General features: G+C 38.1%; 1 protein-coding gene across 1 annotated transcript in view; it reads left to right on the forward strand.

Annotated features, from left to right (window-relative positions):
• Positions 1 to 2,121: 2,121 nt before the first annotated feature.
• Positions 2,122 to 17,592, forward strand: part of kidins220a (kinase D-interacting substrate 220a) — a 60,838-nt gene continuing 45,367 nt past the window's right edge. The window contains 19 exon segments of the mRNA XM_032547111.1: positions 2,122 to 2,199; positions 5,550 to 5,698; positions 6,372 to 6,470; positions 7,006 to 7,104; positions 8,678 to 8,776; positions 9,658 to 9,756; positions 9,884 to 9,982; positions 10,948 to 11,145; positions 11,221 to 11,319; positions 11,521 to 11,619; positions 12,059 to 12,157; positions 12,225 to 12,402; positions 12,488 to 12,652; positions 12,931 to 13,110; positions 13,991 to 14,156; positions 14,721 to 14,872; positions 15,782 to 15,882; positions 15,964 to 16,149; positions 16,896 to 17,036. Coding sequence (XP_032403002.1) covers positions 5,567 to 5,698; positions 6,372 to 6,470; positions 7,006 to 7,104; positions 8,678 to 8,776; positions 9,658 to 9,756; positions 9,884 to 9,982; positions 10,948 to 11,145; positions 11,221 to 11,319; positions 11,521 to 11,619; positions 12,059 to 12,157; positions 12,225 to 12,402; positions 12,488 to 12,652; positions 12,931 to 13,110; positions 13,991 to 14,156; positions 14,721 to 14,872; positions 15,782 to 15,882; positions 15,964 to 16,149; positions 16,896 to 17,036 — 2,391 coding nt within the window. The 5' untranslated portion in view covers positions 2,122 to 2,199; positions 5,550 to 5,566.

A 17,592-nucleotide genomic window follows, 5' to 3' on the forward strand; every position in this document is an offset into this window, starting at 1 on the left:
CTCAGCGGTTTCATGCCCGCATGACTTGCCATATAGAGCTGACTGGTTAAATTTAGAGATCCTATCCAGTGTTGCCTGGCCATACTTAAGCTGAACTGGACACAATTTCAGTTTTTTCTGTTCATATATACTGATTTGTTATATTGTTTACACTCCAGATAAAACCTGCAACATGTTTTCACACCCATTGACCTTGTTCACATTTTGTCTTGTTCCAACCACCTTACAGCGCATCATATCCAGGTTGTTACTTTGACTGGGCCATTCCTATTCCTCCACATTAATATGCCTTAGTTTAAACCATCCCATAAAATCTCTGTCTGTATGTTTAGGATGATTGTCCTGTTGGAAGATTGAATACTTAAAGCAGCTCAAATTTGTCCAGGTTTTCATTTGGAAAAATAATTCAACGGCATAATTTTGTGTCCAGTTCATTCTGCTTTGTAATAATCTATCAGATTAAATGTGAATGTAGATCATACATGTCTATGCAGTTCTCTTTGAAACAGATGGGAAAAAATGCCCTAAGTCGATGTTTTAAAATCTTATTTGACCCTTAAGACCAAATCCAGATACGAATTTAAAGTTCAAGTCATGTGTAATACTTTAACAAGAACATTTTCCATTTTTTAAAATCTGTTTATAGCTGAGTTGGTGCGCTTCAGGTTGTCTTATTTCCAGTTGACTGTGATGTAATCAAATCAATGTTTTAGCTCATTTTTCTACGTTCACACAGAATGGGACTAAAGTCTGACTTTTTGCAATCGTCTGATCTGCTGTTCTGATCTTTCCACCCAGAAAAGTACAACCAGTGCCACTTCCATATGTGGACCAAAATCCGACAGTTCTCACCGTGTCTGCTGTCTGAACGGTCATACTGCATTTTATCCGACTTTTACGTCGTTGACCTGAGACACGCGTCATAATTGTGCACCAGAAGAAGCCAGACGGTAAATCTGGATGTAAATAACGGCTGAAAATTATAGTTCTGAAATTATGAAAGCAGTCTGTGACGTCACGTTCTTCTTCTGCCATTCACACAGAAGTTTGATTATGAATGAAAGACCAAAAACCCAAATTTCTGATATTCTAAATTGGAATTTGGAATCATTTAAAAGTCGTGTTTCATCTGAATCATCTGGGGTTTAAAGTATGGTGGAAACGATTAATCATGATTAATCGATTATTGAAATAATCGTCAACTACTTTAGGAATCGGTTAATTGTTAACTGGAGTATAGAAACTCAAAAAAATGCTAATTTTCTAAAAGAATAACACAGTCAGAGCAGTAATAAACCCACAACTGTAAAAAATATAGTTCATTTAAGGTGTACAACCTTCTTTGTCTGTAAATATTTTCCACCCTGAACTCCATTTTTAGCTTCACACGGTTCAAATCCTGTAAATAAGATTTCCTATTAGGCACATTTTCTGATCCAGTTATCAGGTGGTAAATCTAAAATCACCCGATCAGCTCTACGCTGTACTGATGTGAAATCAGACAGAAAATGTTGAGCTTTTCACATTGTTGTAGCTGCAGATGCATCTTTTGCTACAAATCATCAAGTGTTCACTAAACGAATGCCGTTGTTTCATTTTAGGCAATAAAATGTTTCATTCATACACGTTTTATTTAATTTTCCATCAATACTTTGTAGATGCTTTTTTGTTTATTTTTTCTATATGATTCCTAAATGTATGATCAGTCGGTTTTATTCTTGGATTATATTTTTTTCTGTCCTGTTTGAGTGGAGGCTTTATGGGAAGACAGTTGAGCTTTTGCCTCCTCTGCACTATTATTACTTTTTTTGTATTCTATTAAATGACATAAACTAAACTGTCTTATTATTTAAAAAGGAATTTAATTATTTGTGTATTTGCATCCTTTGACGTATTTTTAATATTGCATATAAAAGGCTTAATGAAAACCTGCAGAATGTGCTAATTTTACTGTCCGATTAATGGGACAAAACAATTGGCAGATTAGCTGAAATGGTCAGTAGCTGCAGTTTGAAGCTTTTCTTGGACAGGACGGGAGTCTCTATTGTGTCGGGAAGAGCTGGGCGTGCCTCCAGCCCCTCATCTAATATTCAGCCGGTACTTAAAGCGGGGGATGCTGAGCGTGAGCCGCCACTGCTGGTTGAACTGGGCAGGAAGTCAGATTTGATCTTGAACTGGTAACTTTACTCCTCCACACAGGTAAGAGCTGTAATTATCTGAGATTTCATCTTGTTCAATAGTTTGAGAAGCTTGTTTGTAGTTGGCATTGTGACCCACCCATTGTGCTGGGAGAGATGAGGAAGAGGAGGGCGTGTCAACAGGCTGCCATCACTGTAAACAAAGCCTTTTCTCTGTTTTCTGATTTTATTCTCATCGTTGTGATCTGGAAAGCAGCTGGCAGGTGATCGCTGAGTGGAGAAGGAGAGAAAACAGTTTGTTCTGCAGATAAGGATTGATCTGTTTCTGAATTTGGCTGAACTGCTGGGGCCTTTGTACCGGCGGCCATGTGACTCCGAGTGTGAGGGAGCGTTAACCTGAGCAGGATTACAGCAGGAAATCCTGCTGGTTGTTTGGTGAAACCCTCAGAATGAGGCTCATTAATTCAGATGCTCTCTGTGCAGGAAGTGAGTCTGATTATGGAGGATGGGCAGAACTTTATGAATCATTAATGAGCCGTTTATCGATCCAACTACAGCACAGAACAGCAGATTCATTCATGTATTTGGGACACGTCTGAAGTCTTAAAATTAAAAAGCAATTAAAAACAATTTAAAAGCATAAAAATGAATTTTGATTGAGCTTTTTGTTTCTCATTTTTTTCTTTTTCTGAGTTTGTAACATATAGAATCTTAAAAAAATACATAAAAGTGTTTGATGAAGGCACTTTATCAGCTGGTTGAGATTTTCAGCGGTTTCTGATGGGCCACAAAGTTTTTATTTATGTTTACTATTAAAATTGCAAAAAACATTAAATTTTTCTTATTTCTTGTGCAAACAAAAATTAGAATAGTATGATTTTTGTAGAAAAATGATCTATAAACCTTTTCAGGTAAAAATATTTTTCTAGCTTTTTTTGGTGTGTTTTTTCAGTAACAAGGACAGAATATGGATCATTTTTGCTTTACTTACCCAAGTTTACTAAATCGCTTTGGCAATTTTTAAAATATTTTTTTTAGAAAAAAATATTGGATGTTTGTGGTCCTGTTTGTTGTTAAAATAAATGACAAGCAAAAGACATGCTTGATAAAAGATGTTAACATTGAGGAAACACTGAAAATTGTACCATAAATTTTTTTTTACTTGTATCTGCTCCAGCTGTTTAGTCGCTGATTTCCATCAAATTATCATGCAAATTTTGAGAAAACTTTTAAAATTTCACCAAAAAGAAATAAAGTGAATTAGCTGTGTTTCCATCTGGTTTGGAGCGAACCGACCAGATGGATTACGTCAGAAGTTGACGCTACGCATGGCTGTAATAACGTAAAACTTCACTACGTTAGAAATTATTCTGTATCTTACGACAGAACATTAGAGTTCAGCTAAGAAACAATTTTAACAAAATTCAGGCAAAAATTGCATGAGAAAAAAGTCGTAATGATAAAATACTTTTTTGGAAAACTCAAAAATCACCTCAAACAATCGTTAAAACATTTTTACAAAATTGATTCAATTATTTTACATTTTGAAATTTCCTTTATTTTTCTACGGAGCCCCATAAGGGACATGCAGGAACTTTTTCTTTAGCGTTTCCTCGCAGTCATGTACTAGTCAGTTCCTGCGGCATCTTGAATACTGAAAGTCTTTCTGCTTTTCCATGTATGTTCATATCTTCTTAGTGAGATATCTAAAGTTTTATATCTTTTTCTATAAATGCAAAAGCAAAACAGGTCAAACATGGGCTTCCATATATTCTAAGACGTAAACAAAAACTTTCCGTAAGAAGGGAAAAAATGCATTCAAACTTTTTAAAACTACTTTGGAGTTATTTTCAAAGGGTAATAAACTCATCTGATAGTTCTGATTGCATCTTTTTTGTTATTTTAGTCTGAATAGTTCATAAATGGCTGATTAATGCACAGCCCCATCTCAGCCTTACACAAACAAACATAAACTAAACTAAACATAAGTTAATCAATCAATTTTTAGTCTGTTTTTTGAACCAGTTAGGAGGGTATAAATATGTTTTTACTTTGTTAACTTGACATTTTCTGTCACTGTAAATGTTTACAATAGAACTGGCTGCATTTTCAACTCCAAAGAAACAAACTGTCCTTTTTCCGTACTTTTCTAATGCAATTCTTCAAAAATAAGCATTAAAAACCATTAATCGAAACTCAGCTAGTCATAAACTTTGAGGGCCGCCCAAAATCCTTCCAAAGTCCACAAATGGGGCCGCGGCCCTCACTGTGGACACCCCTGGCTTGGGTAGAAAGCAGCTGGGCTTCTTTTCTTTTCAGGAAGGAGGAAAAGTTTCTACTGAAGCCTCCATAGACGATTAGATGATTGTTTTTCTTCTCCTGGTTTAGTTAAAGACTCATCAGCTGCTGCAGATGAAATCCCTGAAGCGATCTTTGTGTTTTTATTTTTCAGTAATAATCCTGCTGCTACTTTTCTCTGTCTGCTCAGTAAATTGTTGCTCAGCTTTGTAGCACTTGTAGTTTTGTTTCTTTCCTGAATACAAAGTTCAGAGCGACCCACTTCTGGCTGCACACAGTCGGCCGCGCCGGCTGCATCTAAATACCAAAGTTTGGAGTCTGTTGTTTGACTTCTGGCTTGTTTGGCTTTCTTTAATGGGGCTTCGTTAAACGAGCAGACCGCCTCAACCAAACAGAAGAGCTAACGAGCTCCTGTTAGCGCACTGCTAGTGCTAATGAGGGATTTATGGGTATTTATGCTTTGTTTTTACAGAAGTTTACATGTCATGATGTTTGTTTCAAGTATTTTTAATTGTTTTTACTGTGGATTCTTGAAAAAGTATTCATATCCTTATGAGTTTATCCACATTTTGTCACGCTTTTGTCTGTATTTTTGGGGGATTTTTTGTGTAGCATTGACCTGTACACTGACTCCACTTAATAAATAAATTCGGTGCAACCAGCTGCAGAGATCCTCAGGCTAAAGGCCTGTTTGGATTTTGCACTGGTTTGTGTTGGTTTATCAAACAAAATCCCAATAAAATCAATCAAAGTCTTCATGTGAGATGCCATGAGAGAAAGTTTAAGAGGTATAAAAATTTCTGCACTGTAGTTCTGACTTTGCCAAAACTATAAAGAAAGATTCAGGAACTGTTTTTTTGCCGGGGGTGAATCGATTAATCAGATTAATCAATTACTAAAATAATCGTCAACTAATTTGGTAATCCATTAATCTTTTATTGAAGTATATTGACTCAAAAAGCCAATTTGCTTTAAGAACAACATATTAGCATAAAAAAATTTAAACATTTTGCGTTTAAGTAAAAAAAACCTTCTTTGTTTGTAAATATGTTCTGTAACAGAATTCCTCCTGTGGCGCTTTTAGCTTCACCTGGATCAAATTCTGTGTTTCAGGAGTTTAGCCGGTCGCCATGGAAACCACCACCTCCCTGAAGATGACCTCTCTGGTGGTCCAGAGTCTGTTCAGCTACGTGGAGGAGGACAACCTGGCCGCCCTCAGGACTCACCTGGACAAGTTCAGAGACGTGGACTGCAGGAGCGACGTGAGTCAGAACCGCTGGTCGGACCTCTCCGCGTTTGGGTTCCAATGCAACAGCGTTTACTCCGGCGCTGCGTTACCAGGAGCAAATTAGATCCCAAAGAGTTCCTTAGAATTTAGATTCACTTTTAAATTCTAAATGGGTCAAGAATTTAAAGGATTCTAAAAAAATTCTTAGAATTTTTGAGAATTTAAATTATTCAAATTTGAATAATTCCAAAAATGTCTTTAAATTTAAATTAAATTTACATTTGCTTTTAAATTTAAAGAAATTTCAATTAAATAAATTTCAGTTTCTTCAAATGACAAATTTCAAGTTAAATTCAGCTCAGAAAGTTCATTTAAATTTCTGAGTTAAATTACTGAGAATAAGTAGTTGATAAAATTGTCATTTAAAAAATTAAATAAAAATTAAATTTTAAAATAAAACATAGAGAAAATATGAACTGATCTCTTCCATGCGATGCTGCATTGTTGCAGTAATTCATGCAAAAGGAGCCCAGACCAAGAACAGAGTTCAGTATCCTCCGAACTCATTAGCTGAAGGCCGTTTCAGAACCTTTATCCCTCCACCAAACTTTCCATGAATATGCTTGGATTCAGGACTTGATTTCAGTGTTTATTTAAATTATTTTTTTCATGTATCGGCGTTAAAACCCTGGCGTTTCTGTTTGCAGAACGGACAGACGCCGCTGATGGTGGCAGCAGAGCTGGGCAGCCTGGAGATCGTCCAGGAGCTGATCAGGAGGGGCGCCACCGTCGACATGGACGACGTGGTGAGCATCACACACACACACACACCTGAAGACACACACACACACGGCGACACACACCTGGTGAGCATCACACACACACACATGGCGACACACACCTGGTGAATATCACACACACACACCTTTCGATGGCGTAGCGGCGAGTGGAAAGCAACCTGCTCTGATGTTTGATGATGTCACCAGTCAGTTATTATGAGCCATCATGACCTCTCATTACAGCTGAAGTCATCGGTTCACCAGCCGACACCCTTCACACTCCAACTCATTCATTTACTCTCTCCCTCACACACACACACACACACACACCCCACCGTCTCCTGACCTGCCATTACACCAGATCACTGCGGCTTACTGCAGGAGAACAGGAAGGTTCTGGTCGTTTCTCTGTTTGCATTTCTGTCTGACTCTGAGTCGCGATGCGGCACCGGGTTTCCATGAGCACCTGGTACGACCAGCTGGTAGGTATCGGCACCTGGCTGGGTCCTGAGCCGGGTCCGGGTCTGTTTCCGTCAAAGTAACGGCTCGGCGCTGTGTGCAGGACTGCTGGACGGCGCTGATCTCCGCCGCTAAGGAGGGACACCTGGAGGTGGTGAGGGAGCTGCTGGAGAGCGGCGCCAACCTGGAGCACCGAGACATGGTGAGGAGAAACTAAAACTCCAATGTACTTTTAATCAAAAGTAAAAAGTATCTGTCCAAGAAATTACTGAAGTAAAACTAAGAAAGTATTTAACTGATGAAAACAATCATCTAATATGGAAAAATCAGATGGAGCAAAATATAAAGTTAAGTGGAAATTTTTGTATTGAATGAAAATGATTCAACATATTTTTACTCAAGTAAAGTAAAAATGTATTTGGTAAAAAGGCGACTCAAGTACTGAGTAACTGATGAAAACAATTATTTAATATATAAAAACTGCTTCATCAGATGGACTAAAATATAAAGTTAAGGGGAAAGTTTTGTATTTTAAGGACCAAAATAAAAATACCTTTATTCTTGTATTATAACAACTATTTTTGTAATACTACATCTTTATTGTCGTACAACTTTATTCTTGGAATATTATGACTTTATTCTCCTATTATCGCAACTTCTCATCTTATTGTTATTTATTATTATAATATTCTAATTTTATTCTTGTTATGACTTTGTTCTCGTATTAGGCACTAAAATCAGCTTTATATTTTACCAGTGGTGAGCACAGCTAGCCAAAACGTTAGCTTCACTAACCGCTAATTTGCTAAACAAGAATCTTAGCCACGCTATTGCTAAACCGCTAAACACATTAAAAAGTTAGCAGAGGCTAATGCTAACCATTAAGACGATTGTCTCTCAGTTTGTCACATCTGAGCTGGTGTGAGACTCCATTTTTTTTGACGATTTTGAAACATTTTATTATTTAAAGTTGTATAAATATGATGGAAAAAGTTAAAAACATGATGAAACAAAGTTCATCTAGGTCATGAAAATGGGTGACATTTAATGTCAATAATTGGTTTAAAAGGCTCACAGATGGCGTCCATCTTGAAAAATAAATTGGAGTACTTATGATAAAATCTCTAAACCAGTATATTTTTTAGAAAACTAAAGCTAAATATTGATTAAAAAATGTACCTAAATTCTGACATGCTCACGTTTTGGGAGCTTAATATTTTCTCTTCCGTTGGATGTGGCGCCTCAGTTATGCCTGAACAATCTAATTCACTTTCTCCAAAATGGACATGAAATTAGATTAGTTTCTGTTCTCCTTTCTAATAGAAAATCCATCCACTTAAATCCGGCTGCCGTGGCGCTCATGTTTGTTTCTGAGATAAGGAAAGCCAGACAGTCGCTGCTTCCTGAACTGTTTTTTCATTTTTCATCAAACCACTCCTTCACACGCTGTTTCTGCGTTTTGGTAGCTTTTAATGCATTCAGGACGACGTTATCACAGAAATAATGGTAGATAAATAATAAACAGGAAGGGAATTGACTCATGTGCAGTTGAAGATGTGTCAGGAGAGCCGACTGGATTAAAATAAACCACATTGTGTTTCACTGGAAAGTGTGTCACTCCGTCCAGAAATAGCTGCAAATCTGCCTGGATTTGGTCTAATCTGCAAAACAGAGATGTGATGTGGTTTAACTCTTCTGTTGTTTCAATGCTGTAATTCTTGTTCTTTTGTTTGCCGTTGCGTCCTCTGCTGATGTGTCTGGATTTTCCTGCTCAGGGAGGCTGGACGGCGCTCATGTGGGCCGCCTATAAGGGCCGGACCGAGGTGGCCCGGCTGCTGCTGGAGAGAGAAGCCAATCCGAACATCACTGGGCAGGTACCAGAACCAAAACGGAAAATTAGCAACTTATTTATCACATTAAAGACATAAACTCTGTTTTTACAGGGATTCTTTTGATGCACCAACACAAATGAGTTCATAAGATGTGTACATTTTTACAAAGGTGGAACACTAATGATTATTTTAGTTAGTGATTAATCGATTAATGGGATAAGAAAATCACATTGTGCAGATGTTTTAGAAAGCCAATTATTCCTTATTTTATACAGTAAACTAAGTATAACTTTCCTCTCTTCTATAAGTAGTTTATAGAGCATAATTAGTTTAGGGCTGCAACTAATAATTATTTTAATAATTGATTATTCTGACAATTAATCAAATTAAAAAATTGGGACGTTCTCCATATTTTTCATTACCCACTTAAGTAGAAATACGTGTAAGAGATTAAAATAAACAATTTGATTTCTTTTTAAAATAAAAATATTTTGTTGCCTAAAATGCAAAATTTGTTCCTTTAGTGAACGCTTCCACAGATAAAAAACCTTTAAATGATGTTAAAGGTTCACATCAATACAGTCTAGGGTTGATCAGTTGGTTTTTTAGATATTTTTTTTAATAAACCGATTAATAATTGTGTAACAAAATTAAAGCATTCGGCGTAGAACATATTAGCAGACCAAGGTGTTTTTATTTAAAATGCAAAATATTAATATTTCTTGAACTGTTTTCTGAGTCTGTGTGCTCCAGTTAACGATTAATCGATTACTAAATCAGTTTCAAAAATTCGATTAATCGTTTCAGCTGTACTGTAAACACAACTACAGACTGTTTTTTCTCTGCTATTTAAAGCAGCTTAAACCATTTGTGTAGCGCTGGTCATTAGTTTCCGTGACATCAGCTCTGCTCTGGCCCAACAGTACAGCGTCTACCCGATCATCTGGGCGGCGGGCCGCGGCCACGCAGAGATCGTCCATCTCCTGCTGCAGTATGGAGCCAAGGTCAACTGCTCAGACAAGGTAGCCAACGCCTCACAGATGTTGATCTCTGTTTCAGACCCACACAGGGTAGAGACAGCCACTTTATCTCAGAGATCTCTTCCTTTATTTATTGTAATTAATTTATTCCAACTGGTTTTCTCTGCAGTACGGCACCACCCCGTTGATCTGGGCCTCCAGGAAGGGCCACTACGACAGCGTGATGCACCTGCTGGCCAACGGAGCTGATGTGGATCAGGAAGGAGCAGTGAGTAGTTTCCACTCAACGCCGTCATGTTTTACTCACATCGCTCACAATAAACAACTGAAAAGCAAATCCAAGCTTTCATGTAAAGTTTTAAAGAAGTTATTTTTAACAAATCAGTGTTGTCAAAATTAAATTTCACCCAAAGCACAAGTGTTACTCAGTTATTTATTTTTTATTCATTCTTTACTTTAAGTTGATTAGAGTCAAAAACGTTTCACTAGTAATCAGTGACTTCCTGTTGCACTGGGCTATGAATACGGCACGACAAAGAAATAAAACAATTAAACAGGAAAGTAGCCGCTGGCCCTAAACTTGCCCTTATGTACAGTTTTATTTAAAATCTACTTTTTTGAGCTTTCTATGTTGCTATGATGTTTCTCCTTTATAAAAAACACACCTGGAGTGTTCCCTCATTGTTTCATGCATGTTAAGAAGTTCTTTAATCTCCATGGCAACCATTCAGCTGGATCTAGCTCCGCCTTTCAAGGCACAGTTCCTCCCCAGCTCCTTCAGACTAGCCAGTAGTCATTAGCAAACATCTACTGAGCTCATTATAGGAGCTACTGGTCAGTGAAACGCTAGTGTCAGGTTTATGCACCTAGAACATTGAAAAAGACAAGAGAGAGTTAGTTTCTTTTTACTCGCGAGGAGAACGGACAGAGATGTGTTTCAGTTACAATCTCTGCCTATTCTGAAAAAACACATATTTTTATTGATTGGTTGTTTCTCGTTTGCACTGGGAGAAAGCAGAGATCAATTTCTGATAATATTCTGTCACCACATGACAGTTTCAGCGAATATGAAAAAATTAAAATAGTTTTCATAAAGTTCCATCAATAATCACATGGATTAATACAACTGACTGTTGCAGAGAGACTTTTATATTGTAAACTTTTAAAAGAGGAGGCAGGAAGATTCTGGTAAAATGTTTGAGTTCAGAAATCTCTGTTTTTCTGTTTCCCCAGAACTCCAGGACGGCTCTGATCGTGGCGGTTAAAGGCGGCCACACGGACGTCGTCAAAGAGCTGCTGAAGAGGAATCCCAACGTCAATATGACCGATAAGGACGGCAACACGGCACTCGCCATCGCTGCCAAGGAGGGCCACACGGAGATCGTTCAGGACCTGCTGGACGCCGGAACCTACGTCAACAACCCCGACCGGGTGAGACGCGGCGGGACGCTCTGACCCGGCGGCTCCACGTGATGCGTAACGGCGTCTGCCATGTTTCTGTTCCAGAGTGGAGAGACGGTGCTGATTGGAGCAGTAAGAGGAGGACATGTGGAGATCGTCCGAGCTCTGCTCAACAAATACGCTGATGTCGACGTCACAGGCCAGGTAGGGGCCCTTCCTCCCTCCATGGGTTCTTTGTGGGAAATGCAACTCTGTCCGTTTATATTGTCTTTTTTTATTGTTTTAAACTTTCTTCCCTGGATTAGAATTGCACAAAGATAAATATTCACCCGTTATAATACACCCCTCTCCATGATAAGTGTATTTTTTATTTAATAGCAGGAGCATTTGCTTTTGCCACTCTAGGATGGAAAGACTGCCCTCTACTGGGCAGTGGAGAAAGGAAACGCTGCCATGGTGAGGGACATCCTGCAGTGCAATCCTGACACGGAGAGCTGCACCAAGGTACGTGCATTATAAATAAAGTCCTACAGTTTAAAAATCACAATTTAGAAACTCAACTGAGCAACATTCTGGAGTAAAATTATGAGTTTACATTTATGAGTTTACTATTATCTGCCTTGATGTTTACTGGAGTCTGAATGTCTCCTGTTTTAATAAAGTCATAATGACTGATGTATGACTTACTCCGCTGTAGTTGACCTTTAATTTGGAATCAAATGTGAGACGTGATGTCAGGGCAAAATTAACTCCAGAAAGAGCAAAGACGTATAGTTACTCTATACTCATAGTTACACTAGACGTAGCTGTACGTCTTTCCTCTTTCTGGAGTTTAAACAATCCAATTCCCCCAACGAACTGTATACTGTAGATGAATAAATTCCCTTTCCTCCAGAAGCTGAAACCCATTAAGTATAAACTGCATGTTTTGTTTGTCTTCCAGGACGGAGAGACGCCGCTTGTTAAAGCCACTAAAATGAGGAGCATAGATGTCGTGGAGCTGCTCCTGGATAAAGGAGCCAAAGTGTCTGCAGTGGACCGGGTACGGCTCTGCAAACCCTGAACCATCACCGCTCTTTCTGCTCAGCTGTAAGCATGTTTTCTTTTAGAAAGGGGACACCGCCCTGCACATTGCGATCCGCGGGCGCAGCCGAAAGCTGGCCGAGCTGCTGCTCAGGAACCCAAAAGATGGCCGCCTCCTGTACCGGCCCAACAAAGCTGGAGAGACGCCGTACAACATCGACTGCACCCACCAGAAAAGCATCCTGACGCAGATATTTGGAGCCAGTATGAGCCGCATCTCCAGATTCAGTGCTGCTGTTTGGAAACTTCATCGTTTATGTTTGCTCAGAGGCTCTTCGTCTTTTCACAGAGCACCTTTCCCCAACGGAGACAGACGGCGACATGCTGGGTTACGACCTGTACAGCAGCGCTCTGGCGGACATCCTCAGTGAGCCCACCATGCAGCCGCCCATCTGTGTTGGTTTGTACGCTCAGTGGGGCAGCGGCAAGTCCTTCCTCCTCAAAAAGCTGGAGGGTGAGTAAAGGAAGTGACTTTTTCTACCATTTCTCTCAACAGACATGCAGGGCTGCAACTAGCGATTATTTAGTTACAGATTAATCGATTATTCTCATGATTAATCGATTAATCTGATTTAAAAATGGGCGCATTCTGCAGATTTCTCATATAACCTCTTTAAACTTTTTTTGTTGATGATTAGTTCAGTATCAATTAATCGATTGATAGCGATTAATCATTTCAACCCTAGAGATTTTAACTCGTTTTGTGTTTTTTTCTCTCCTTGTGTTCAACAGATGAGATGAAGACCTTTGCAGGGCAGCAGATCGAACCGCTGTTCCAGTTCTCCTGGCTGGTGGTTTTCCTCACGCTGCTCCTCTGCGGCTCAGTCGCCATCATTCTGGGTTTTACCGTCGACCCCAAGCTGGCCATCGCCGTCTCCCTCAGCCTCCTCGCTCTGCTCTACACCTTCTTTGGTGAGGAAACAACTGAGAGGAAAAATACCAATGCAGTTTCTTGAACTTGCTTCACAGCCACAAACTTTACTGTTTTTCATTTACTTTTATATAAAAGGTCAACATAAAGTAGTTCAGAATTGGGAAAAACGACACAAATAAAGGTGGGACAACAATAAGCAGTGCGCCCCACAAATCTGTCCTTTTAACGTTTACTGGAAAAAAAAAATTCGATTTTGTGAAAAAGAAAAACAAACTAAAACTGCAACGAGTATTCACAAAACTAACTGAATTAATAGAGAAAATGTGGCTAGTCTTTGTTTGTGTGTATGAAATCTAGTTTCTTTTGCTGTGTTTTGGATTATTTTGAATATAACTGAATTTTAGAAAAGAGTGAGTGTCTTTAAGTTTAATGCGATAAAATACGTATAAAAAAATGAGATATCAGTTCTTTTTGCTTTTTTCTTTGTTGTGTTTGGGATTATGTCTTGTATTCAGAGGGTTGAATACAAGACCCAGCCCTTAGTTTGCTAAGTTGGGCTTGGAACCCGCTAAAACGGCTTGCTGTTCTAGTTTAGTTTTAAATTCAGAAATTTAATGATGAATAATTAAAATTTTTCCCCTGAAAATTTACAACTTTATGACAGAAAACATTTTCTCTACTAAATTAATCTACATTAACACAAATATGAACCACATTTGTAAGAATGAAAAAATAAATAATGTGTTAACATTTTGTGTTATTTGATCTTAATAAAGTCTTATTACCAATGGTCACTAGAGGGTGCTGTAAGCCTGGTGATACCAGCTTCTAGTTTTTCCTAACTTTTACAACATAAAGCATATTTTCAACCTGTTTGTGTATTTATTCATGCTGGCCTTATTTGTGTCTTCTGTTCAGTGTTGGTGTACTTTGGGAGCCGGCGTGAGAAGGAGAGCTGGCATTGGGCCTGGGTCATCAGCGCCCGTCTGGCCCGTCAGATCGGCTACATGGAGCTGCTGCTCAAGCTGATGTTTGTGAACCCGCTGGATCTTCCAGAGCAAACCGCCAGAGCCCTGCCTGTCAGGTGATCGCCATGGAAACGCAGAGTCTCCGGAACATTCCGGATAGTTACGGAAAGACCTCTACATATTTAATTCCTCTGTCAAAGACAGTAAAAGGTTCAACTCTTGGGTTATTTGAGAATAGGGAAGAGAATATTATTTTAGATATTTTAAATAAACAAAACGGTAGCAACAAATAAAATGATTTACGAAGGCTCTCTAAACCCAACTATCCTTCAAAAAATGAAGAAAATAACTTTTTATACTCAAGTTAACTACTAATTGATAACTAAATTAGCTTTACAATAATTTAGGTAATCAATTAATCACCATTAATCGTATCAACTTCTCAAACGCAGAGAATGTAATCTGTAATCTGTCCTTAAAAATAATCTGGATTTTTGAGATGATAAATGTCTATGAATGCAATTAATTTTCTGTCACACACAGAAAATGATTCATCCCATTTTTGCTAAAAATATGTTTATCTTCATTTTAAATCCTAAAAATAGAAAAAAATTGTGAATCTTTAAAACTAAAGATGCCTTGCTGCTAAGACCTTTATGCTTTATTCTTGTCTTTGACAGGTTCTTGTTCACGGACTATAACCGCCTGTCCAGCGTCGGAGGGGAGACGTCTTTGGCTGAAATGATCGCCACGCTGTCGGACGCCTGCGAGGCGGAGTTCGGCTTCTTGGCCACCAGGTTGTTCCGGGTTTTCATGAACGATGAGATCAAAGGTAACATGGCTGCCTTAGCCGCCGCCGCTGAAAAGCTTCTACAGAGCAGTGGATGAATATTCTTAGAGCAAATATCAGATGGTTTTGAAATCTTATATTTACATTTCTCCACAACGTATCAAAAAGGTCAGTGTAGAAGGTGATGCTGTGATACTGAGACTCCAGTAGCAGTCAGTCTCACATCATATCTGAAGATGCCTCTGACTGAAGACTGTTGCTGTAATTACTGTGATGACGTGCTAACATTTAGGGCTGCTGTAAACAATTATTTTAGTAATCGATCAGTTATTCTGATAATTAATCAAGTAATGGAATAAAAATTCTCCCATTGTGTGGTAGTTATTTTAGCTAGTAAAATAAACATATGAAAGAAAAAATCCTAATGTCTTTTTTTAAGTAAGAAAACATTTTATTGCTTAAAATGCAGTACGATTCAAAAATCGTTTTCAAAAACCTCTTTTTTTCAGATGAGAAATAAAACCTTTCACATTTCACAAACTTAAATTTTTTCACTTCATTTTCACTTTCAAGTTTGACTGATAAAAAAAGAAACTTATAAAATAAATATTTCTAATCTTTGCTTTATTATCAGCAAAGTCAATTGACTGCTGAATTAAGGGTGACGTATGTATGGGTAACAGAGTAAATTATTACCCATACATATGTATGGGTAATAATTCTATACAATTATTCTATTTGTATAGAATAATAAAAGAAAACATTTTAAATACTTCAAATTCAGATCATAAGCATCTAAAACTTGCTGAAATCCTTCCCTCTTCTTCCCAGTTATGCACCATTTTGTGTTTGGTCTGTGACATAAAACTAAACAAACGCAAAAGAGTTGTTATAAAGTGATAAATTTCCATCTGTCTCTCTAAAATCAGTGTTTGTGTTCCAAAACTTCAGGTCAGAAATGGAAGAAAACCTGCTGCCTTCCGTCCTTCGTGTTTGTTTTGCTGACGTGCGGATGCCTGATCACCGGTGTGGTGTTGTTATCCATCTTTAAGGTACATTAAGCAATAAAAAATAATTAAAAATACTGGAGTTTGGAGCTTTTTTAATGTGGTTATTGTTGTTTTTTTCATTAGGTGGACTCTGAAAACCTGACGGTAAACACAGTGCTGATAGCGATGGCCAGCGTGGTCGGACTGGCGTTGCTGCTCAACTTCCGGACCTGGTGGCAGGTGGCCGACTCCGTCCTCAACTCCCAGAGGAAGCGGCTGCATGGCGCTGCCAACAACTTACATAAGCTGAAGAGTGAAGGGTTTATGAAGGTGAAGGGATCAACTGAAGCAATTCAACCAGATATTTTTCAAGATAAAAATTAATTTTTGCTCTAAATTTTCCAGATGAATATTTTTAGTGTCAAATCATACATATTTGGACTCATAGAAATTATGTTTACTGATAACTTTTTGATTTTAAAGATGGCCACCACGGCTTTCTTGGCCAATTGGATTAATGTTTGGTTTCATATTTTGAACCATAAAAAGTCATATATATCTTCTTGATCTTGTGTTTTCTCTTCCTGATGGACATTTTTCAAAATGGCCGCCATGGTTGTATAGGAAATATATGGTTGCAGATCAATCAACACTACTTATTGTTAGCTAACCAAAAAGTTAGCTTCACTAACCACTAATTTGTTAAACAAGAACCTTAGCTGCACTAACACACATAAGGAAGCTAATGCTAAACTGCTAAGCACAAAGAATTAGCAGAAGCTAACACTAAACCACTAATTAAATAAAAAACAATGGAAGCTAACGCTAAACAGCTAAACATATCTAAAAATTTGCGGAAGCTAACACTAAATATACCAAAAAATGTGTGTAAGCTAATGCTAAACAGCTAACCATATTAAAACATTACAGAAGCTAACCCTGCATGACGGCCATCTTGAAAAACAGCAGTCATGCAGTGAGCCTTCAAGTTTTGATGGTTTAAGGATTTCACCAGTCAGAAGACCTGAACTGGAGCTGAATTGCTCTGAATTTGTTTTTCTCGTGTTTCTCGCCAGGTCCTGAAGCACGAAGTGGAGATGATGTCCAAAATGGCCAAAACCATCGACGGCTTCACCCAGAACCAAACGCGCATGACGGTCATCATCGATGGGCTGGACTCTTGTGAACAGGACAAAGTTCTGCAGATGCTGGACACGGTGAGCAGCGTCCTCCTCTCTGCTGTCCAGGTCGTTTACAAACATGAGGCCAAGTAGCTTAACCTCATTTTAAAGATCCATCACAAACAGAGGTTTATTTAAATGGTTTTTTATTGTTCTGGTCGTTTACAGCTAATAAATACTTCAATATTACATAAAAACAATAACACAGGATGAAGTTATGTAAATTACATAAAACCAGTAACACAGAATGAAGTTAGGTAATTCACTCATTAATATCCTGAAAAGAAGAGTGCTGTTGGAAAGTTGAGTCCAAGGAAAAACTTACCTCATCTGCCAAAAGTGCTAATTTGGGACAAGATTTTCACTCATAAATTATAATATTGTTAAATTTGGAAATTTTTGTTACAACACAGTGTTGGTGAACAGGACCGCTAACATCTGATGACTTTTACTCTGAAACCTGTGTGCATTCATTCCATAAACTAGGCTAAATACAGATTGATAGCCAAACATTCTGGAGATTTTTAGCTTTTATTTTAATAACTCAAACATATGAGAACCCTTTTTACAAAATGTTTTTGATCTACAATGA

This window comes from Xiphophorus hellerii, chromosome 19 (assembly GCF_003331165.1).
Source record: "Xiphophorus hellerii strain 12219 chromosome 19, Xiphophorus_hellerii-4.1, whole genome shotgun sequence".
Classification (NCBI taxonomy): Eukaryota; Metazoa; Chordata; class Actinopteri; order Cyprinodontiformes; family Poeciliidae; genus Xiphophorus; species Xiphophorus hellerii.